This window comes from Mustela lutreola, chromosome 5 (assembly GCF_030435805.1).
Source record: "Mustela lutreola isolate mMusLut2 chromosome 5, mMusLut2.pri, whole genome shotgun sequence".
NCBI classification, from domain to species: domain Eukaryota; kingdom Metazoa; phylum Chordata; class Mammalia; order Carnivora; family Mustelidae; genus Mustela; species Mustela lutreola.
The window spans coordinates 71,094,786-71,120,142 of record NC_081294.1 but is presented as its reverse complement, the minus strand read 5'-3'; the positions used below and the strand labels follow the sequence as shown (position 1 = coordinate 71,120,142).

At 39.0% G+C, this 25,357-nt stretch overlaps 1 protein-coding gene across 9 annotated transcripts in view; it reads right to left on the bottom strand.

Annotated features, from left to right (window-relative positions):
• Positions 1 to 25,357, bottom strand: part of RAD50 (RAD50 double strand break repair protein) — a 204,758-nt gene that overhangs the window by 58,210 nt on the left and 121,191 nt on the right. For all 9 annotated transcript variants that reach the window (XR_009353895.1, XM_059174533.1, XM_059174532.1 and 6 more), the window contains 3 exons: positions 12,411 to 12,562; positions 8,964 to 9,149; positions 8,394 to 8,598 (listed from right to left, as the gene is read on the bottom strand). Coding sequence is in view for 8 of the 9 variants with exons in the window: in XM_059174533.1 (XP_059030516.1) it covers positions 8,394 to 8,598; positions 8,964 to 9,149; positions 12,411 to 12,562 (543 nt within the window). In the remaining variant the exon portion in view is untranslated. The remainder of the gene's footprint in view (positions 1 to 8,393; positions 8,599 to 8,963; positions 9,150 to 12,410; positions 12,563 to 25,357) is intronic.

Genomic DNA, 25,357 nt, shown 5'->3' with positions numbered 1-25,357 from the left:
AAAGCTTTCTAGTTTACAATTCAAAAATCTATACCAGGAAATTAGAAGATGGCAATGGAATAGGAGAACCCTAGGCTCACCCCATCCCACAAATACAACTTATCTACTAAATACCCCAGAAATCTATCTGAAGTCTGGCAGAACAAACTCCACAACTGAAGGTAGAGAAGAAGTCACAGTGCGAAAGACAGTAAGTGTAGAGATGCGGTTTGGGAGAGAAAGAGATTATGGCCCCTGGGGTGGGAAAGGAACAGCAGTCACAGAGAAGGGTGAGAAGACAGACTAACATGCAGGGAAGCACACAGAGAAAACAAATCCCCATAGCAATTGGCTTGAAAAGCGAGAGGGTCTGAATTTTCTGAGTTCTTCCAACCAACAGAGCTTAAGGCCTGGAATTTTAAAGGTCAATGTGTTTGGCTCTGGGAAAGCTCAGAGGGCACTGGGGCTGCTCTTGTTTTATGTGGGGCAAACAGGCAGTGGACATCCACCATGGAAACAGCAATTTGAAGAGTGTCTGGGGCACACAGTGCAGAGGTTGGTTAGTTGCTCCTCTTAGAGCATGTCCTCGAGAGGCAACATTCATTCAGAGACCGCTCTGGGAACAAAGGAACTGGCGGGCACCATTTCCCCCACCATCCCTCAGCATAAGCAGAGAGCGATCTGCAGGAACCAGCCCAGCCCGGACACTTGCTACCTAACTCACTTACACCAAGCCATGCCACCCACACCCCAGTGGAACCTCTGCTCCCAGTCAGCCTCGTCTCAGTCCCAGTGCAGCAGACCCCCTCCCCGGAAGACTGGCCCAAATCCCTGTCAACATTGCATCTCCCAATCCAGGGGTTTTTCAGAGCTTTGGTTCCAGTGGCAGCAGTGACACACCTCACTTCACAAGCAGAACAGAGTACACCTAGTTAAAACGAGCCACAATCAGGCCAGGGACCCAACAATGCCCACAAAAGGTAGAGACAGCTTCTGCAAATGATTGATTTGAAGGATAAAGTGGATACAAAAGCTGAGCAGATGAAGCACACATAGGAGATGCTCCCAGAAGCACCAGGCCCGAGACTACATAGGAAGACTACACAGGAGACTGCAGGAAACATAGGACCTCTTCTTCATAAAGGCATTACCCTCAAAAATAGGAAACATAGGGGCGCCTGGGTGGCTCAGTGGGTTAAGACTCTGCCTTCAGCTCAGGTCATGGTCTCAGGGTCCTGGGATTGAGCCCCGCACCGGGCTCTCTGCTCAGCAGAGAGCCTGCTTCCTCTCTCCCTCTGCCTACCTCCCTGCCTACTTGTGCTCTCTCTCTCTCTGTCAAATAAAAATCTTAAAAAAGAAAAAAAGAAAAAAAAAAGGAAACACAGCTGACTTTCCTTACACACAGTAACAGGCATAGAGACTTAGATAAAATGAGAAGACAGAAGTATTTGTCCCAAATCTAAGAATAGGAAAGGCCACACCTAGGGATCTAAGTGAAATAGAAATAAGTAACATGCCTGTTGGAGAATTTAAAGCAATGATAAGAATACTCACTGGACTTTAGAAAAGAGGGGGACACATCAGTGAGACCATTAACACAGAGATAATGAAATACATAGAGATAAAGGGCTCAATAAATGAAATGAGACACACATTTGATGGAATGAACAGCAGGCTGGTAGAAGCAGAAGAAAGATAATAGTGACCCATAGAGACTAATGGAAAGTCATAAAACTAAATGAAAGGGAGAAGGGGGCCTGGGTGGCCCAGTTGGTTAAGCAACTCCTTTTGGCTCAAGTCATGATCCCAGGGTCCTGGGATCAAGCCCCATGTCAGGCTCCATACTCAGCAAGGAGCATATTACTCCATCTGCTTTGTTACTTTGCCTGCTTATGTACTCTCTCTCTCTGCGTCAAATAAATAAATAAATAAAATAAAAACTAAATAAAAGGGAGAAAGAAAGAATTATGCAAAATGAGAACAGACAGGGGTGCCTGGGTGGCTGAGTCCATTGAGCATCTGCCTTTGGCTCAGGTCATGTTTCCAGGGTCCTGGGATCAAGTTCCACATTGGGCTTCTTGCTCATCAGGGAGCCTGCTTTCCCCTGTGAATGCAGCACCGCCTACTTCTGATCACTCTGACAAATAAATAAAATCTTAAAAAAAAAAAAAAAATGAGAACAGACTTTGGGAAATCAGTGACTTCACCAAACATAATAACATCTGTATTACAGGAATCCCAGAAGAAGAAGGAGAGAAAATGGGGCAGAGAATTTATTTGAAGAAATAACAGCTGAAAACTTTCTTAATCCAGGGAAAGAAATGCCAGATTCAGGAGGCACAGAAATCCCCCACGCAAAAACAATAAAAGCAGAATCACACCATGATATATTGTAACTTAAAAAGCAAAATACTGATAAAGAAAAATAAATATTTAAAGCAGCAAGATGAAAGAAGACACTCACATGAAAAGGAAACTCCATAAGGCTACCATCTGATTTTTTAGCAGAAACTTTCTAAGCCAAAAAGGAGCGGTATGATATTTTCAAAGTGCTGAATGGGAAAAATCTATAGTGAGGAATACTCTAACCAGAAATGCTATCATTCAGAATAGAAAATGAAACAGAGGGGCGCCTGGGTGGCTCAGTGGGTTAAAGCCTCTGCCTTCGGCTCAGGTCATGATCCCAGGGTCCTGGGATCGAGCCCTGCATCGGGCTGTCTGCTCCGCAGAGAGCCTGCTTCCTCCTCTCTCTCTCTCTGCCTGCCTCTCTGCCTACTTGTGATCTCTGTCTGTCAAATAAATAAATAAAAAAAAAAGAAAATGAAACAGTTTCCTAGACAAGCAAAAACTGAAGGAGTTTATGATCACTAACTCAGCCTTGCAATAGATATTAAAGGGGACTCTATGTGTGAACAGACAAAAAATGACAGTATGAAGATAGAAAACACAAAAGCAGGAAAAATAACTATTTCTGTAAAAAGTAACCAGTCAAGAAATATACAAAATAAAAGAACTATAAGATATTATGACACCATGTACCTAAAATGTGGGGAGAAGACGACTAAAGAATGGGTTGAAACTTAAATGACCATCAACTTAATACAGGCTGTATGTATTAAAGGTTATATACAAACCTAATGGTAACCTGATGGTAACAAATGAAAAATCACTAATAAATATTGGAAGAATAAAGAGAAAGAAATCCACATATATCACTAAAGAAAGCTAGTAAACATGAAAGAGAGAAAAATAAGAAAGGATCAGAGAAAATCTTTAGAAACAACCACAAGACAATAAAATGGCAAAAAATACATATTTATCAATAATTATCTTAAATGTAAATGGACTAAATGCTCTAATCAACAATCACAGGGCTACAGAATGGATAAACAAAAACAAGACCCATCTACGTAACTGCCTACCAAAGACTCATTTTAGACCTAAAGGCATTTGCAGATTGAAAGTGAGGGGATAGAGAAACATTTACCATGCAAATGAACCTCAAAAGAAAGCGAGGGTAGCAGTACTGATACTGGACAAAAAAGACTTTAAAACAAAGACTGTAATAAGAGACAAAGACACCATAAAATATAATAAAAGGGTCAATCCAACAAGAAGATGCAAAAAATGTAAATATTTATGCTCCCAACACGGGAGCACCCAAATACATCAAATAGTTGATAACAAACATAAAGGAGCTAATTGATAATAATACAGTAATAGTGGGGACTTTATATACCCCACTTATATCAATGGACAGATCATCTAAACAGAAAATGAACAAGCAAACAATGTCTTTGAATGACACACGGAAACAGATTTAACATACTCAGAACATTTCATCCTAATACAACAGAATACAGAGTTTTTTCAAGTGCACATGGAACATTCTCCAGAATAGATCATATATCAGGCCACAAAACATATCTCAAAAACTTCAGAAGGAGCAAAATCATACATCTTTTCTGACCTCAACGCTGTGAAACTAGACATCAACTACAAGAAAAAATGTGGAAAGAGCACTAAATACATGAGGGTTAAATAACATGCTACTAAAGAAGAATGGGTCAGCCAGAAAATAAAAGAAGAAACAAAAAAGTACACGGAGGGCTGCATGAGAGGGCTGCATGACAGGCTCGGCTGGAGGAACTTGCCACTCCTGATCTCAGGGTTGTAAATTCAAGCCCCATGCTAGGTGAAGAGATATGTAAACAAACAAACAAACTTTTAAAAAAGGTACATGGCAACACATGAAAATGAAACACAATAGTTCAAAATCATTGGGACATAGCACAGGTTGTTCTAAGAGGGAAGTTTATAGCAACAGAGACCTACCTAAAGAAGCAACAGCTCAAATAAACAACCTAATCTTACACCTAAAGGAGCAAAAAAAAGAAAAGCAAATAAAACCCAAACAAACCCCCCCCTTCTACTCTTGATCTCTTTTTCTCCGACAAATAAATAAAACCTTACAAGAACAAAAAACCTCCCAATAAACAGAACTCCAGGACCATGTGACTTCACAAATAAATTCTACCAAACATTTAAGGAAGCATTAATACCTATTCTTCTCAAACTATTCCAAAAAATTCAAAGGAAGGAAAACCCAAATTCATTCTATGACGTCAGCATTACCTAACACCAAAACCAGATAAAGACACTATTAAAAAAAAGAGAACTACCGGCCAATATCTCTGATGAACATACACACAAAAATCCTCAATAAAATACTAGCAAACTGAATCCAAAAATACATTAAAAAATCAGGGCACCTGGGGGGTTCAGCTGATTAAGCGTCTGCCTTCTGTCTCCCTCAGCCTCCTCCACACAGCTCATGCTTTGTCTTCCTTCTCAAGTAAATAAATAAAATCTTAAAAAAAAAAAAAAGCCATTTACCACAATCAAGTAGTATTTATTACTGGGTTGCAAGGGTGAGTTCAATATTTGCAAATCAATCAGTGTGATGCATCACCATCATTAAGAATCATAAAGAACCTTGTGATCATTTCAACAGATGCAGAAAAGGCATTTGACAAATATTCATTCATGATAAAAACCCACAACAAAGTAGGTTTGGAGGGGACATACCTCAAAATAACAAAGGCCATCTACGAAAAACACACAGCTAACATCATTCTCAATTGTATTTCTATACACCAAAACTGAAGCACCAAAAAAAGAAACTATGAAAACAATTCCATTTACAACTACACCAAAAATAAGACACCCAGGAGTAAACCTAACCAAAGAGGTGAAAGACCTGTACTCTGAAAAACACAGAATACTGAAGAAAGAAAATGAAAATGACACAAAAAACTGGGAAGACATTCCATGCCCATGGATTGGAAGAACAAATACTGTTGAAATGTCTACAACCACCCAAAGCAATCTACAGATTTAATGCAATCCCTATCAAAATACCTACAGCATTTTCACAGAACTAGAATAAACAATCTAAAAATTTGTGTGGAACCACAAAAGACCTCAAAGAGCCACAGCAATCTTGAAAAAGAAAAGCAAAACTGGAGACATCACAATTCCAGACTTCAAGTTATGCTACAAAGCTAAAGTAATCAAGACAATATGGTACTGGCACAAAAATAAACACATAGATCAACAGAACAGAACAGAAATCCAGAAATAAACTCCAATAATGTGGTCAATCTTTGACAAAGCAAAGAATACCCAAGGGGGAAAAAGACTGTTCAACAAATGATGTTGGCAAAACTAGTCAGCTACATGTCAAAGAATTACACTGGACCACTTTTTTACACCATACACAAAAATAAAATGGATTAAAGACCTAAATGTGAGACTTTAAACCATAAAAGTCCTAAAAGAGAGCACAGGCAGTAATTTCTCCGACACAGAAAATAGTGCCTTTTCTCTACACAGGTCCCTTTAGTGAAGGCAAACAAAAGCAAAAAATAAACACTGGGATTACATTGAAATAAAGAGCTTCTGCACAGTGAAAAGAAGCCATCAAAACTAAAAGGTAACTTATAGAATGGGAGAAGATATTTACAATAACATATCCGATAAAGGGTTAGTATTCAGAACATATAAAAAACTGATACACCACCTGAAAAACAAATAATTCAATTAAAAAGTAGGCATAATACATGAACAGACATTTCTCCAAAAAGCCATCGAGATGGCAAACAGACACCTGAAAGATGCTCAACATCACTGATCATCAGGGAAATGCAAATGAAAACTATAATGAGATACCATCTCACACTTGTGAGACTGAGTAAAAATCACAAGATCCTCTTCAGGATGTGGAGAAAAGGAACACTTGCGCACTACTGGTGGGAATGCAAACTGGGGCAGCCACTCTGGAAAACAGCATGGAGTTTCCTCAAAAAGTTAAAAATAGTACTACTACCTTATGATCCAGCAACTGCACTACTGGGTATTAGCCAAAGTGTACAAGAACACTAATTCAAAGGGATACATGACCCCTATGTTTATAGCAGAATTATTTACAATGCTGAGATATGGAAGCAGCCCAAGTGTCCATCAACTGGTGAATGGATAAAGATGTGATATATAGAGACAACGGACTGTAATTCAGCCATAAAAAGGAAAGAAATCTTGCCATTTGCAACAACATGGATGGAATTAGACAGTATAATGTTAAGTGAAACAAGTCAGAGAAAGACTAATTTCACTCATACATGGACTTTTTAAAAGATTTATTTATTTGAGAGAGAGAGAGAGATCAGAAATAGGCAGAGGCAGGCAAAGAGAGAGGGGGAAGCAAGCTCCCTGCTGAGAAGAGAGTCTGATGCGGGTCTCGATCCCAGGACCCTGAGATCATGACATGAGCCGAAGGCAGAGGCTTAACCCAATGAGCCACCCAGGTACCCCCATATATGGAATTTAAGAAACAAAACAAATGAAAACAAAACATATGAGCAAAAAAAAAAAAAGAGAGAGACAGACAGACAAACTAAGAAACAGACTTAAAAAAAAAAAAAAAAAAGATTTATTTATTTATTTTTTTGACAGATACCACAAGTAGGCAGAGAGTTAGGCAGAGAGAAAGAGGAAGAAGCAGGCTCCCTGTTGAGCAGAGAGCCTGATGCGGGGCTCGATCCCAGGACCCTGGGATCATGACCCAAGCTAAGGCAGAGGCTTTAACCCACTGAGCCACCCAGGCACCCCCAGACTCTTTCTTTTTAAAAAAGATTTTATTTGACAGAGAAAGAGAGAGAAAGAGCAACACAAGCAGGTGTAGCTGCAGAGGGAGGAGGAGAAACAGGCTTCCTACTGAAAAGGGAGCCAAATGTGGGGCTCAATCTCAGGACCCTGAGATCATGACCTGAGCAAAAGGCAGAGGCTTAACTGACTGAGCGACCCACGTGCTCCAGGAAACAGCCTCTTTACTAGGAGAGAACATGCTGATGATTACCAGAAAGGAAGTAGGTGGGAGGATAGGTGAAACAGATGATGGGGATTAAGGAATACCTTTGTCATGATGATCAACAGATGATTAAAACAAAAACCTTTTAAAATCAATGAATGAATCTATAATTATTAAAAAAAAATCTATACCAGTATTTAGAGATGCATTTTAAGAGCCAAATCAGTTAACTTCTAAATAACTTTACAATTCTACTATTTGAAACCTAGAAAATAGCCATTTTCAAGCATGCTCTTACTTATTTCGGATAGGAACACTTTAAGAGCAAGGACATCACTGTAGTACTCCTTGCACCTGTAGACCCAAGCACAGTATACACTGTATACACCTCACACACAGGAAACAATCAATAAATGTTTAGGAAGTGAACATTTTTATTTACAGTCTTTATGGCCCTTCCTATAAACCATAAGAGTTTAGAGAACTGCCAAATATATCAACATGTTATGTATCAGTTCCAAATTTTATGCAATGTCAAGAATGCCCTGCAAATTAAAAAAAATTCCCTGGAAAGATGTGTTAATTTAAAAAAAAAATCTCCTTAAGAATATAGCAATGTGTAAAGTTGGGTTATTATTTAACAAAGATCTCCATCAGTAACTTAGTATCATGGTATGAATTTGTTTACTCTCAAATCCAAGCTCTTTGGGCAATTCTAAGACAAACCATCCAATAGAGAACTAAGATATTTACCATAACATTATAGAGTATCTGATACTTTAAGAAATATACATAACAGTTGGGAGAAGCAGGGTGGGGTTATGGATATTGGGGAGGGTATGTGCTTTGGTGAGTGCTGTGAAGTGTGTAAACCTGGCGATTCACAGACCTGTACCCCTGGGGATAAAAATATATGTTTATAAAAAATAAAAAATAAAAAAAAAAAGAAATATACATAACATACAAATTTATACAAAAATACTGTGCTTTAGGGGTGCTACTGGGATAAAAGGTGACCTTCCTATTATAAAAAAAATCAAATTACCTTCAATGGATCAAGTTCGTTCTCATAGGATTTGACAATTTCCTTTGACGATGTTAACTGAGCTTCCTTACTAGTAATCTGGTCACGTATCTCACAAGCTTTTTCCTTATTTTGCTTCAAATATTTTAGTTCTGCTTGACATTCTTTTACCTTCTGACCTTGTGTCTGACGTACCTGCCGAAGTGTTTCCAAGGCTTTAATGTACCTTTGGAGACGTTAAATAAAAATCAAACTTCTGTCCAAGGGAATTACAGTAGATTCAAACAAGGGAATATTACAGAGTTGTTAAGATGACATTTACAAAGAGTTATTAGTAACTTAGAAAATGCTTATGATATAATGGTAAATGAAAAACTTACATATAAATTATCAACCCAGTCACTAAAGAAGTACAGAATGAAAACTGAAAGGAAACATGCCCAGTAGTTGCTACTGGATGACAGGTAGTAACTGATTTTTTTTTTTTTTTTTTACTTTTAAAACATTTTCTCTTTTAAAAAAGAAGCATCCAAATTGCAACCACAGCTCAATAACTTAATGGGTTATCAAGTCTCACTAAAGGTTACAAACCTTGTTGCTGAAAAAATTTCATCAAATTTTTGCTTCAGAGCCTTCCCTTCACTTAGAGGCCAATTAGAGTCTTCTTGGTGACAAAAAATGACATTATTTAGCACAGACTTGGAAACCCCAAGAGAACTTATCATCTCTCGGTCAATTTCTGCACACTTAGAGCTGAGACTGACCTTCTCACCATGCCTACAGAAAACAAAAAATGAGAATTTATGTAAACAAAAAACCAAAAACACCCTCCATTTGTACCTATTTAATCATTCCTTTACACTGTACTTGTTTAAAAAAAAAAAAAAAGAAAAGAAACAAGAAGAAGGGAAAAAAGAGAGACCCTCATCCCTCCCACTACAGTAAGTTCCTCATGGTAAAAAGTTTAACTCTTAAATGATTCAGCAATTCAACAATGGAAAGTGTGTAAAATAGGGCAGGACAGGAAATGATGCCAGAGTTAAATTTTTACATCTGGACTTCGAAATACAATAATTTAAAATATTTACAGACAATAAACAGAAGAAACTATCTTCCATCCCCAGAATTTAAAAATAAGACAATAAGAGACTTTTAAAGAATAAAACAGGATGAACCACACCAAATAGGCAACAGTGTCTTAAAGATCTCTAAAGACGGCATTGTTTATAGACTGCTCAGTAACAAACACACTGTAAAAAGAGAGCAAAGGCAAACTTTAGTGATGCTTACCTAAGCAAACCCAAGGAGTATTCTTTTTTTTTTTTTTTTTTAAAGATTTATTTACTTGATAGAGAGCCCAAGTAGGCAGAGAGACAGGCAGAAGGAGAGGGAGAAGCAGGCTCTCCACTGAGCAGGGAGACTCAGGTGGGGCTCGATCCCAGGACCCTGGTATCATGACCCAGGTCAACAGCAGCCACTTAACTGACTGAGCCACCCAGGCACCCCATCAGGGAGTATTCTTAATCAGTAGACTTCAACTTTTAAGGTCACACTGACAAAGCAATCCAACAGAGAGAAGTGTCTTAGGGTCTTTTGAAAGATAAGTTCCCCCAAAAAATAGAAATAAAAAATAAATAAAAGATGAGTTCCCTACATCATTATACCTACAGCCAAGATCATCCCTGCCCTTGGATTCCAAGAGATCTCTCAGTATATTTCATAAGAAGAACATACTCAAAATTTTCTTTCTTATCTTCTGTGCAGTATCTGTTAATAACCAGATTAGGTGGGCAGAGGTAGTGTCTGTATTTACTGTCATTTATATATTCCAATATATAAATTTGGAAATTTATATATTTCCAATATATAAATTTTGAAAATATTACACCAAGTACAGTGAGAATATTTTGTAGGGAGACAGGATGGACAGATACCAGGAGGTTATCACATTAGACCAGTAAAAGATGATGGTAGCTTGAATTAGAATGGTCACTGCAGAGATGGAAAGAAAGACTCACCAGACATTTAGGTTAAATCCATAGGACCTGGTAATGAAATGAATATACAGGGCAAGGAGGTGTCAGATAGAGGTTATTGGTTTGTGTCAGGTGGATGGACTGGAGTGCCATTCACTGCAATGAGGAGTACTGCAAGAATATTAGCTTGTAGGAGGTTTTTTTAGGAGGCAAGGGAAAAGACCCATGAGCTTGGTTTTGAACATGTTGAATCTGCGGTGTCTTTGAAAGACCTGGTAGAACATGAGAAAGGTCTAGAAATAAAGGTCTGGAGACCTAAATATCTGAATCACCTATGAATATATAGTAATTTGTGTAATGAAGCTGAATGAGATTAACTAGGAAGAGAATATAGAGCAAAAATAGGAGAGGATCTAGAAGCCTGTCAAACTCCTATCTTTACTGGCTAGGTAGGATATGGCTGTGAAGAAGAGAAAGGGAAGAGTGTCATGTCACAGGAGACTATTAAAGATTTTCAAGAAGTTATTAACAGCTACCATTTACTGAATTACAGTGGACAGAACAATGGCCCTTCAAAGATACTTATATTCAAATCCCTGCAATTTGTGAATCTGTTGGGTTATATGGCAGAATAATGATTATAGATGGGAGTTAAGGTTGCTCATCATCTGGACCCTAAATACAGGGATTACCCTAGATTATTCTGTGGGTCAAAAGAATCATAACAGTCCTTAAGTGGGAGAAGGAGGCAGAAGAGTTGAGAGTGATGTACTGTGAGAACTCTGCCCACCATTGCTGGCTTTGAAGGCGGAGGGCCATTTGTGGGTGGACTGTAAAAGGCAGAAAGGGCACGGAAAGATATCTTTCCTGGAGTCTCCAGAAAGGAACATAACCCTGCCAACATCCTGATTTTAAACAGTGAGATACAACTGAGACTCATAAATTACAGAACCGTAAGACAATAAATAAATAAACTGTAAGATAATAAACTTTAAACTATTAAGTTTGTGGTTTGTTTTACAGTCATGGAAAACTAATATAGGAGCTCTTTACTACCTATTAAGTGTTTTATATGCATTAGCTCAATCCTTAAAACATTTTTTTAAGACATTAATAGTAATAATGAATCCCTATTTTACAAATGAAAAAAACACAGGCTTGCTATGAGATCTATTTTGTAAAGCAATAGCATTATCCTAATTAAGAGAGGGTACCTGTGACCTTAGTTGGAGCTGTTTCAGTAAAAGAATGGGGCTGGAGGAGGAGTGAGAAGGAGACAATATCAATAACTCTTCTTGAGAAGACTGGCTGGAAAGGGGAAGATGAAGACAGACCATAACTGGCATGGAATGAAATCCAAGTGGTGTGGTAGAGACCTGAGTGTGTTTAAATGCCAAGGAAAAGCCTGCTTGAGAAGCCAGTAGCTAAAATATTGCCCCTAGCAAATAATAGGTGCTAAACATTATTCACTAAAAGAATTAATTCATTAGTTGAATAAATACCTAACAAGTAAAAGGGAAGGGTAAGGGGACAGTTAAGTAATGTGCTCAACAAGGATAAAACCTCGAAGCCACGGCAAGCTAATTCCAAAATCCATGCCCATTACAAGATGATACCTGCCTCTAACAAACGTAACAGTTCAAAGGGAAAAATTATCTCTTTCCTATCTGTATAGTTCTCATCTCACTCCTACACATGATATTAGCATTTTCCATTCATTCAATCTATATTTGAGTGATTGTGCAACTTCAAATGAGCAACTGTTCACAAATTACTCAAAGGAATGTCGCATTATCACTAACTCTTTAATGGGATCATTCCTTTTAACTGATAAATTGATCAAACAATAAATGTTCATAGTGGGTGCAGCGGCAAGGAGTACACAGGAACTCTACTTTCTGCTTGGTTTTGCTGAGAACCTAAAACTGCTCTAAAAAATAAAGTCTGTTTAAAAAAATCAATATGCTCCCCTAAAATAAGGTAATGGGAAAAAACCCATTAGGTTCTGATGAACATAAATGACTTCAAATGAACAGATATTCAAATATAAACAAACACCTACTTTGTTCTAGTAATGACTCCTTCCAGGGTTTTAAACTCTGTCTTTTTGCTTTTCTGAGTACACACCATAGATCTCTGTACAGCTATAACTTCTCCATTGACATCACGAAACTGTAGACGAATCTGGGCTCTCACATCTGTTTCTTGAGCAACCTTTGAAGATAAATGGAGAAAAATTATGCTACCTTAGTGAGTATTAGAACATTCATTCTAAAAGACAAGACACATGCAATCTTACCAAAAATGAGAAAAAGAACTTAAATATCCAAAATGAGTGCCAGTTCTGCATGCTACCAATATATAAGAGGAAAAGAGTACTCTTTAATTATTTACTGAAATTATTTATTTTCTGTTATTCAGTATCATTAGGAGATCAGGTAAGTCAATTTTCCAAGTAAGTTTTACTTTAAGTATCAAATATATCAAAAACAAAACAAAAAAGTATCAAGAACAGATTTTTTAAAAAATACACAAGTGTACAGAAAAGTAAAAATACAGTATATAAAACTTTTCTCCCATGAACCAATTGAGATTAAGTTGCTGATTTGATGTCCCATCAATATTTCCTACAAAACAGGGACACTGTCAAACATAAAAATCAGGATATTTAGAGTGATGTATTACTACCACATGGTCCCCAGATTCCATTCAAGTTTGGCTGATTGTTCCAGTACACCCTTTACAACAAAAGAATTATACAGTGTATTACAGATCAGAATTATATGTATTACACCCTGTTTATTATATGTATTACACACTGTTTAGAATTACATATTGTTGTCATGCCTCTAGCTTTAGTCTGGGACAGTTCCTCAGATTTTACTTGACTTTCATGACTGGTAATTTACAAACCATTATTTCACAGACTATTTCCCAAAATTTGGGTTTGTCTAGTATCTCCTCATGACTAGAATCAGATTATGTACCTTTGGCAGGAATATTACAGAAGTGACGTGTGTTCCTTTCATTCCATCTTGTCAAATGGGACATGGTTTCAATTTATCCCACTATGGGGGTAATGGTATCTGTCACACTTCTCTACCATGAAGTTATTTTTTATACTTTGCTATTAACAAATATTTGGGATATACATTGAGATGATGTTAATACCTCATACCTCATCAAACCTTCTTCCACTAGTTTTAGCACCTATTAATGTTTCTTACCTGAATGAGCTATTTCTATTATGGCTATCAAATAGTAATTTTCTAGTTCTATTATTTCTCCTACATTTATTTGTTAAAATTCTACTATAAGGGGAGGAGGAGCAAGATGGCAGAGAAGCAGAAGACCCTATTTCAACTAGTCCCCTAAAGTGAACTAAGTATCCACCAGAGCACTCTGAACACCCTTGAAATCACCCTGAGATGTAAGATTATACACTTCTGGATCTCAACCCAGGCAGAGGATCATCAGTGGAGAGGTAAAGCGGAGTGGGAAAACTCAGACTGATATCAGAAGGTAAACAAAAGGGGGAGAGCCACCAGAAGCAACCCACTGGAAAGTAATACCCCAATACGAAAAGTGCCCTGTGACTGGGGACCAGCATTAGAGTCTGGTTAAAACCACTCAAAAACAACAAAAGATCTTAAGGGGCAACTGGTGCAATTGGGCGGTCATGGGCACGGGCCTAAGCCCACGATGCCAGGACAGTCACCTCCAGTGACCACCCATGCCAGAGAGAGCTTGGTGGGGGCTCCAGTCCATGGTCCCTGAGCCTACAGCTTTCCGCTGCTTTCACCACTGCTTGGGCCAGGCGTTCTTCCTCCCGTGCCTGAGAGCCTGGTGTGGGCACCAGCCAGGGTCTCTGGGCCCTTAGCCTTTCACAACCTGCACGACCACGGGGTCTGCACACACCCAGTCTGCACCTGAGAGGACCTGGCGCAGACCCTGACTGGCGTCCCTTGGCCTGCAGCCTTCTGTGACCTGCACCGCTGCCTGAGTGCACCTGGCGTGGGCATGGACCCAAGACAGCAATCCCAGCAAGGGCAGACACCCAGGTTTGGGCTCCCCCGGACCAGTATCACTTGTGGTTTTAGAGGCACAGGGGTACAGAGACAAGCGGTGACCTTGGGTGACCACTGAGATGGTGGCTGGGGGTGTGCACCACCTGTGGAGGTTGTGGTGTTCAGCAGAGTTTGCAGAAGGGGAGCCTGTGTCTTCTGGATCACCCAGAGGGGAGCAAACTGAGGCTTCTCTAAGGTGAAGGTCTGGATGCGGACAGTTTACTTTCCACCAACGCTCCAAAAAGCCACAGAAAGCTGTCCAAGAACAAAAACCTTTGGAGAACAAAAGCCTGAAAACGCAGTTTCTACAGAGCCCAGCACCTTAATAAGGGGCAGAACAACTCAGCCAAAGCAAGATCGACTGGCAAACAATGTGGCAGTCCTCTCCCCCAGAAGAGAAGCCAAAAGAACAAGAGGACAACCACCACAGAGTCCCCATAAAACTGTAAAACCCCAACATCAGGGGAAAACAATATATTAAGCTCCCAGTATTACACCAAAACCTATATATTACATAGATACAACCTTTCTTTTTCTTTTTTTAAAAATTCATTCTCACGATTCTTGTTCTCTTAATTTTTTTAACCTACTTACCATTACAACTAGAGGGTTAATACAACATATTCCATAATAACTTTTTAACTTCAACTTGTTTCACACATATACCTATTTTCTTTTATTTTTTTTAATATACATATAGATACAAGCTTCAAGGTAATCCTTTTTCCCTATTCAATACTACCCCTATATATAAACCAGTTTTAATTTCCCTGTATCTCTGGAAAGTTGAGTCTTTTAACAAAGATAACAAGATACACCCAGGAAGAACTGAAATAACCTTCCTCGCCCACATTGAAGATTTATAAACACCTTCCCATCTTATCCTTCTGTCAGTGTTTCTGTGTACTTGCTTTTGTTTTTGTACTATATAAATCTTATTCTTGGGGTTCATTTTGGCTGGTTTTTTTTTTCTTTTCTTTTGTTGGTCTTTTTGTTTGTTTTTGTCTTTGTACTTTATAATTTCACTTTGGGGCCCATTTTGGCAGGTTCCCCCCCCCCCCCTTTTCCTTCTTTCTTTTTGGTGGAGACTTCTGATTGTTCCAAAACTTTTCATGGTACACCCTGCCAAGAACATGTATTCAGCTATACCTCCCCTCAACCAATTCTCACTAAAATGACTATGAGGAGGAACACCCAACAGAGGAAAAATTCAGAGACTGTGACAACAGAACTACTGGATATGGACATAAAGAATATTCTGGAAAGGGAGTTCAGAGTAACAACTATCCAGGCAATGGCTAGGTTGGAGAAGACCATTAGAGACAACATAGAATCTCTAAGGGTGGAGGGGAGAGCTGATCTGAAAGAAGTTAAAAATGCTATCAATGAGATTCAATCTAATCTAAATACTGTAAGAGCTAGGGTAACCAAGGCAGAAGATAGAATTGGTGATCCAGAAGACAAACTGATAGAAAAGAAGGATTAGGAGAAGGCCTGGAACAAACGGCTTAGAAGCCATGAAAACAAAACTAGGGAAATAAATGATGCCATGCAACATCCCAATATCAGAATTATTGGGATCCCTGAGGGGGTGGAGAGAGAGAGAAGACTAGAAGATATAGCTGAACAAATCCTGGATGAAAATTTTCTCAATATGGGGAATGGAACTAGTGTTCATGTCCCAGAAGCAGAGAGGACAACCCCCCCTGCCCCAAGATGCCAGAAAGACATCCAGACACATAACTGTGAAATTCACAAATCATAGTTTCAGAGAATATGTCCTAAGGGCAGCTAGAGGGAAGAGATCCCTTACATACAGAGGGAGGACCATCAGAATAATGTCAGACCTGTCCACAGAAACCTGGCAAGCTAGAAAGGGCTGTTAAGACATATTCAGGGCACTAAATGAAAAGAACATGCAACCAAGAATACTTTAGCCAGCAAGGCTGACATTCAAAATGGATGGAGAGATAAAGAGCTTTCAAGACCGGCAAGCTTTAAAAGATTACATGACCACCAAGCAGGCACTACTAAAATATTGGGGGGGGTTCTACAAAAGAAGAAAGAACCCAAGACTGATATAGAACAGAAATCTACAGAGATAATCTATAAAAATAAGGACTTCACAGGCAACATGATGTCAATAAAAACTTACCTTTCAAAAATCACTCTCAACGTGAATGGCCTAAATGCTCCCATAAAATGGCACAGGGCTGCAGACTGGATAAAACGACAGGACCCCTCCATATGCTATCTACAAGAGACACATTTTGAACCTAAAGATACATCCAGACTGAAAGTGAAGGGATGGAGAATCATCTTTCATGCCAATGGGCCTCAAAAGAGAGCTGGGGTAGCAATTCTCATATCAGATAAATTAGATTTTAAGCTAAAGACTGTAGTCAGAGATACACAAGGACACTATATCATTCTTAAAGGGTCTATCCAGCAAGAAGATCTAACAATTGTAAATATTTATGCTCCCAATATGGGAGCAGCCAACTGTTAGTCAAAATAAAGAGTCCTATTGATATGAATACATTAATTGTACGGGATCTTAACATGCAAATCTCAGTAATAGATCATCCAAGCAGAAAATCAACAAAGAGACAAGAGCTTTAAATGACACACTGGACCAGATGGACCTCATAGATATATACAGAACACTCCATCCGAAAACAACAGAATACTCATTCTTCTGGAGCGCACATGGAACTTTCTCCAGAACATCCATATACTGGGTCACAAATCAGGGCTCAACTGATACCAAAAGATTGAGATTATTTCCTGCACATTCTCAGATCACAATGCTTTGAAACTAGAACTCAACCACAAGAAAAAGTTTGAAAGGAATTCAAACACTTGGAAGCTAAAGAACATCCTGCTCAAGAATGTTTGGATCAACCAGGAAATCAGGGAAGAACTTAAACAATTCATGGAAACCAATGAGAATGAAGACACATAGGTTCAAAACCTATGGGATATGGCAAAGGCAGTCCTAAGAGGGAAATACATAGCCATCCAAACCTCTCAAAGAAATAGAAAAATCCCGAATACACCGACTCTCTTTACACCTTAAGGAACTGGAAAATTAAGCCAACCCCATGCACAAGAAGGGAAATATTAGTGCAGAGATCAATGAGTTAGAAACTATAGATAAGTAAAACACATCAACGAGGGCGCCTGGATGGTTCAGTGGGTTAAAGCCTCTGCCTGCGGCTCAGGTCAGGAGCCCAGGGTCCTGGGATTGAGCCCCACATCGGGCTCTCTGCTCAGTGGGGAGCCTGCTTCCCCACCCACCTCTCTGCCTCCCTCTCTGCTTGTGATCTCTGTCTGTCAAATAAATAAATAAAACCTTTTAAGAAAAAACCAATGAAACTAGAAGCTGGTTTCTTTGAAAGAATTAATAAGATCGATAAACCACTGGCCAAACTAATCCAAAAGAAAACAGAGAGGACCCAAATTAACAAAAATATGAATGAAAGGGGAGAGATCACAACTAACACCAAGGAAATAGAAACAATCATCAGAAATTATTATCAACAGCTATATGTCAATAAGTTAAGCAACCTAGAAGAAATGGATGCATTCTTGGAAACCTATAAACTTCCAAGACTGAAACAGGAAGAAACTGACAACCTGAATGACCAATCTCTAGTAACAAGACTGAGGCAGTAATCAAAAAACCTCCCAAAGGGAGGAGTCAAGATGGCAGAGAAGTAGCAGGCTGAGACAACATCAGTTAAGAGGAGATCACCTATATAACTTATCAAACCATTTTGAACACCTACAAATCCAACAGGAGATAGAAGAGAAGAAGAACAGAAATTCTAAAAACAGAAAATCAACCACTTTCTGAAAGGTAGGACTGGCAGAGAAGTGAATCCAAAGAGACGGGAAGATAGACCGCGGGGGGAGGGGCTGGCTCCGGGCAAGCGGCAGAGCAATGAAGCACAAAATCAGAACTTTTAAAAGTCTGCTCCAATGAGGGACATCACTCCAGAGGCTAAGCCGGGGTGAAGCAGGGACACGCAGGGACAGCATGTTCTCAGGTCCCACGGGATCACAGAAGGATCAGGGGTGTCCGAGTGTCGCAGAGCTCACAGGTATTAGAGCAGGGAAGCTGGTTACAGAGACAGAGCCAAGGAGTGAGCTCTCAACTCGGAGTTACCTTAAATGTGGCCAGTGGCAAAGACCACTGCTCTATGAGGAGAGACCCCACAAGATCCAGGGAGACCCTAGATTCCAGGGAGGCCCTGGAAGAGCAAAGGGATCTGCAGGGTTTGGAGACTCCAGGCGGGGCTGTGTGCCAGATTGGTCACAGGCTGGGTGACCTTGGAGTGCAGCCGAAGGCCAGGGAGACGGGAGTGACTGAGCGCTTTTCTCCAAGGGCACACTGAGGAGTGGGGCCCAAGCTCTCGGCTCCTCTGGGTCGGAGACCTGGAGGCCACCATCTTCATTCCCTTCCTCCAGAGCTCTACGGAAAGCGTTTCAGGGAACAACAGTCTTCCGAAAGTGAAGCTGAGCAAATTACTTAACCTGGGGCCCTGATGAAGGCGGTGGAATTCTGCCTCGGGCAAAGACACTTGAGAATCACTACAACAGGCCCCTCCCCAGAAGATAAGCAAGAAATCCAGTCAAGACCAAGTTTACGTACCAAGGAGAACAGAGAAATTCGGAGGAGGAGAAAGCAAAGCATGGAATTCATGGCTTTCTCCCCATGATTCTTTAGTCTTGCAAAGTCAATTTTTAAAATTTTTTTTTCTTTTGCTAAATTTTTTTTAACTTTTACCCTTTCCTCTTTTAACATTTTTAAACTAGTTTATCTTACCAATACCTTTCATAAAAAAAAAACTTATTTGAAACTTTATTAGTATAGTCATATTTTATCCTTCATTGTATCTAACTTTATTTTTTGTATACACATAGGGTTTTTTCTTCTAAAAAAATTTGGGATGCAACTTCTAAGAGATCAAAATATACCCTAAATCTAACACAGGGCTTTATTCTAGTCTCCAGCCTAAGCAAATTCTCTCCACTTTCTTTTCCTTTATTCTTCCAACCAACTTACCTTATCAACTCCTTTTTTAGAAATTTAAAAAAAAATTTTTTTTTTCATCTTTATAGTCATATTCCATCCCTTCATTGTGTTTACCCTTATATATGTTTTCATTCTTTAAAATTTTGGGAGCTAGTTTGTTCTAAGAGACCAAAATACTCCCATTCAGCGGGTGACCCTGTTCTATTCACTAGTCTAATATATATCTTTTTTCTTTTTTATATTTTCCCTTTATTTTTGTTAAAAATTTTTTTTCTGAACTTCTTTTTACCCCCTTTCTTCCTCCCACGATTTGGGGTCTCTTCTGATTTGGTTAAAGCACATTTTACTGGGGTCTTTGCCACTCTTTTAGTATTTTATTCACTCCTTCATATATTCTTATCTGGATAAAACGACAAGGCAGAAAAACTCACCACAAAAAAAAAGAACAAGAGGCAGTACTGAAGGCTAGGGACTTAATCAATATGGACACTGGTACTATGTCAGATCCAGAGTTCAGAATGATGATTCTCAAGGTGCTAGCCTGGCTCGAAGAAGGCATGGAAGATATTAGGGAAACACTGTCTGGAGAAATAAAAGCCCTTTCTGGAGAAATAAAAGAACTAAAATCTACCCAAGCTGAAAGCAAAAAAGCTATTAATGAAGTGCAATAAAAAATGGAGGCTCTTACTGCTAGGATAAATGAGGCAGAAGAGAGAATTAGTGATATAGAACACCAAATGACAGAAAATAAAGAAGCTGAGCAAAAGAGACAAACAACCACTGGACCATGAGGGGAGAATTCAAGAGATAAGTGATACCACAAGATGAAACAACATTAGATTAATTGGGATTCCAGAAGAAGAAGAAAGAGAGGGGAGCAGAAGGTATACTGGAGAGAATTATTGTAGAGAATTTCACTAATATGGCAAAGGGAACAAGCATCAAAATCCAGAAGGTACACAGAATCCCCCTCAAAATCAATAAGAATAGGTCCACATCCCATCATCTAATAGCAAAATTTACAAGTCTTAGCAACAAAGAGAAAATCCTGAAAGCAGCCCGGGACAATAAGTCTGTAACATACAATGGTAAAAATATTAGATTGGCAGCAGACTTACCCATAGAGACCTGGCAGGCCAGAAAGAACTGGCAAGATATATTCAGAGCACTAAACAAGAAAAACATGCAGAAAAGAATACTATATCCAGCTAGGCTATCATTGAAAATAGAAGGAGAGAAAAAAATATTCCAGGACAAACAAAAACTAAAAGAATTTGCAAACACCAAACCAGCTCTACAGGAAATATTGAAAGGGAAATAAGCAAAGAGAGAGCCTAAAAGCAGTAGATCAGAAAGGAACAGAAACAATATACAGTAACAGTCACCTTCCATGCAATACAATGGCACTAAATTCATATCTCTCAATAGTTACCCATTTAGAGCTAAATACCCCAATCAAAAGACACAGGGTATCAGAATGGATAAAAAAACAAAACCCATCAATATGCTGTCTACAAGAAACTCATTTTAGACCCAAAGACACCTCTGGATTTAAAGGGAGGGAATGGAAAACAATTTTCCATGCTAATGGACCTCAAAAGAAGGCTGAGATGGCAATCCTTCTATCAGATCAATTAGATTTTAAGCCAAAGACTATAATAAGAGATGAGGAAGGACACTATATCATATTCAAAGGGTCTGTCCAACAAGAAGATCTAACAATTTTAAGTATCTATACCCCTCACATGGGAGCAGCCAACTATATAAACCAATTAATAACAAAATCAAAGAAATAAATCGACAATAATACAATAGTAGGGGACTTTAACACTCCCTTCACTGAAATAAACAGATCATCCAAGCAAAAGATCAACAAGGAAATCAAGGCCTTAAATGATACACTGTACCAGATGGACATCACTGATAATATTGAGAACATTCCATCCCAAAGCAACAGAATACACATTCTTCTCTAGTGCACATGGAACATTCTCCAGAATAGATCACATCCTGGGTCTGAAATCAGGTCTCAACCAGTATCAAAAGATTGGGATCATTCTCTGCATATTCTCAGACCACAATGCTCTGAAGCTAGAACTCAATCACAAGAGGAACGCTGGAAAGAACCCAAATACATGGAGACTAAAGAGCATCCTCCTAAAGAATGAATGGGTCAACCAGGAAATTAAAAAAGAACTGAAAAAATTCATGGAAACAAATGATAATGAAAACACAATGGTTCAAAATCTGTGGGACACAGCAAAGGCAACCCTGAGAGGAAAATATATAGCGATACAAGCCTTTCTCAAGAAACAAGAAAGGTCTCAAATACACAACCTAATCCTACACCTAAAGAAGCTGGAGAAAGAACAACAAAGAAATCCTAAACCCAGCAGGAGAAGAGAAATCATAAAGATCAGAACAGAAATCAATGAAATAGAAACCAAAAAACCAATAGAACAAATCAACGAAACTAGGAGCTGGTTCTTTGAAAGAATAAGATTGGTAAACCCCTGACCAGACTTATCAAAAAGAAAAGAGAAAGGACCCAAATAAATAAAATCATGAAAAGAGGAGAAATCACAACCAACACCAAAGAAATACAAACAATTATAAGAACATATTATGAACAGCTATACGCCAGCAAATTTGACAATCTGGAAGAAATGGATGCATTCCTACAGACATATAAACTGCCACAACTGAACCAGGAAGAAACAGAAAACCTGAATAGACCCATAACCAGTAAGGAGATTGAAGCAGTCATCAAAAGTCTCCAAACAAGAACCGAGGGTCAGGCGGCCTCCCAGGGGAATTTTACCAAACATTTAAAGAAAAATTAATGGGGTGCTCGCTTCAGCAGCACATATACTAAAGAAAAATTAATGGGGTGCCTGAGTAGTTCAGTGGGTTAAGCCTCTGCTTTCGGCTCAAGTCATGATCTCAGGGTCCTGGGATCGAGTCCCACATCGGGCTCTCTGCTCAGCAGGGAGCCTGCTTCCCCCACTCTCTCTCTCTGCCTGCCTCTCTGCCTACTTGTGATCTATCACTTTGTCAAATAAATAAATAAAATCTTTAAAAAAAAAAAAAAAGAAGAATTAATTCCTATTCTCCTGAAACTGTTCCAAAAAAATAGAAATGGAAGGAAAACTTCCAAAATCATTTTATGAGGCCAGCATTACCTTGATCCCAAAACCAGACAAGGATACCATCAAAAAAGAATTACAGACCAATATCCTTGATGAACACAGATGTGAAAATTCTCACCAAAATACTAGCCAGGATCCAACAGTACGTTAAAGGATTACTCACCACGACCAAGTGGGATTTATTCCAGGGCTGCAAGGCTGATTCAACATCCGCAAATCCATCAATACACGTGATACAATACATTAATAAAAGAACAAGAACCATATAATACTCTCAATAGATGCTGAAAAAGCATTTGACAAAGTACAGCATCCCTTCCTAATCAAAACTCTTCAAAGTGTAGGGATAGAGGGCACATACCTCAATATCATCAAAGCCATTATGAAAAACCCACAGCGAATATCATTCTCAATGGAGAAAAACTGAGAGCTTTTCCGCTAAGGTCAGGAACACGGCAGGGATGTCCATTATCACCACTGCTATTCAACATAGTACTAGAAGTCCTAGCCTCAGCAATCAGACAACAAAAAGAAATTAAAGGCATCCAAATCGGCAAAGAAGTTGTTAAACTATCACTCTTTGCAGATGATATGATACTTTATGTGGAAAACCCAAAAGACTCCACTCCAAAACTACTAGAACTCGTACAGGAATTCAGTAAAGTATCAGGATATGAAATCAATGCACAGAAATCAGTTGCATTTCTATACACCAACAACAAGAGAGAAGAAAGAAGAAATTAATGAGTCAATCCCATTTACAATTGCACCCCAAACCATAAGATACCTAAGAATAAACCTAACCAAAGAGGGAAAGAATCTAAACTCAGAAAACTATCAAGTACTCATGAAAAAAATTGAGAAAGACACAAAGAAATGGAAAAACGTTCCATGCGCATGGATTGGAAGAATAAATATCATGAAAATGTCTAAGCCACCTAAAGCAATCTTCACATTTAATGCAATCCCTATCAAAGTCCCATTCTTTTTTTTTTTTTTTAAAGAAATGGAACAAATAATCCTAAAATTTATATGGAACCAGAAAAAAACCTCGAATAGCCAGAGGAATGATGAAAAAGAAAGCCATAGTTGGTGGCATCACAATTCCAGACTTCAAGCTCTATTACAAAGCTGTCATCATCAAGACAGCAAGGTAGTGGCACAAAAACAGACACATAGATCAATGGAACAGAATAGAGAGCCCAGAAATAGGCCCTCAACTCTATGGTCAACTAATCTTCGACAAAGCAGGAAAGAATGTCCAATGGAAAAAAGACAATCTCTTCAACAAATGGTGTTGGGAAAATTGGACAGCCACTGCATAAAAATGAAACTGGACCATTTCCTTACACCATACACAAAAATAGACTCAAAATGGATGAAGGACCTCAATGTGAAAAAGGAATCCATCAAAATCCTTGAGGAGAACACAGGCAGCAACCTCTTTGACCTCAGCCAAGCAACTTCTTCCTAGGAACATCGCCAAAGGCAAGGGAAGCAAGGGCAAAAATGAACTATTGGGACTTCATCAAGATCAAAAGCTTTTGCACAGCAAAGGAAACAGTTAACAAAACCAAAAGACAACTGAAAGAATGGGAGAAGATATTTGCAAACGACATATCAGATAAAGGGCTAGTATCCACAATCTATAAAGAGCTTATCAAACTCAACCCCCAAAGAAAAATAATCCAATCAAGAAATGGGCAGAAGACATGAACAGACATTTCCGCAAAGAAGACATGCAGATGGCTAACAGACACATGAAAAAGTGCTCCACATCACTTGGCATCAGGGAGATACAAATCAAAACCACAACGAGATACCACCCCACACCAGTCAGAATGGCTAAAATTAACAAGTCAGGAAATGACAGATGCTGGTGAGGATGCGGAGAAAGGGGAACCGTCCTATACTGTTGGGAATGCAAGCTGGTGCAACCACTCTGGAAAACAGCATGGAGGTTCCTGAAAAAGTTGAAAATAGAGCTACCCTATGACCCAGCAATCTCATTGCTGGGTATTTACCCTAAAGATACAAATGTAGTGATCTGAAGGGGCATGTGCACGCAAATGTTTATAGCAGCAATGTCCACAATAGCCAAACAATGGAAAGAACCTAGATGTCCATCAACAGATGAATGGATAAAGAAGATGTGGTTTATATGTACAATGGAATACTATGTAGCCATCAAAAGAAATGAAATCTTGCCATTTGTGACGATGTGGATGGAAATAGAGGGTATTATGCTTAGCGAAGTAAGTCAATCAGAGAAAGACAACTATCATATGATCTCCCTGATATAAGGAAGGGGAGATGCAAGGTGGGGGGGTTGGGGTAGGAAAAGAATAAATGAAACAAGATGGGATCGGGAGGGAGACAAACCATAAGAGACTCTTAATCTCACAAAACTGAGGGCTGCCAGGGGGGAGGGGGAGGGAGAGGGTGGTGGAGTTATGGACTTTGGGAAGGGTATGTGCTATGGTGAGTGCTGTGAAGTGTGTAAACCTGGCGATTCACAGACCTGTACCCCTGGGGCTAATAATACATTATAAGTTAATTAAAAATTTTAAAAATTTAATTAAAAAAAAAAACAACTCCCCCAAAAGAGCCCAGGACCTGATGGATTCCCTGGGTCTACCAAACATTCCAAGAAGAAATAATACCTATTCTCCTGAAGAGTTTCAAAAAATAGAAACAGAAGGAAAACTTCCAGACCCTATTTGATATCCTTGATATTTCTGGTATCAAGCAT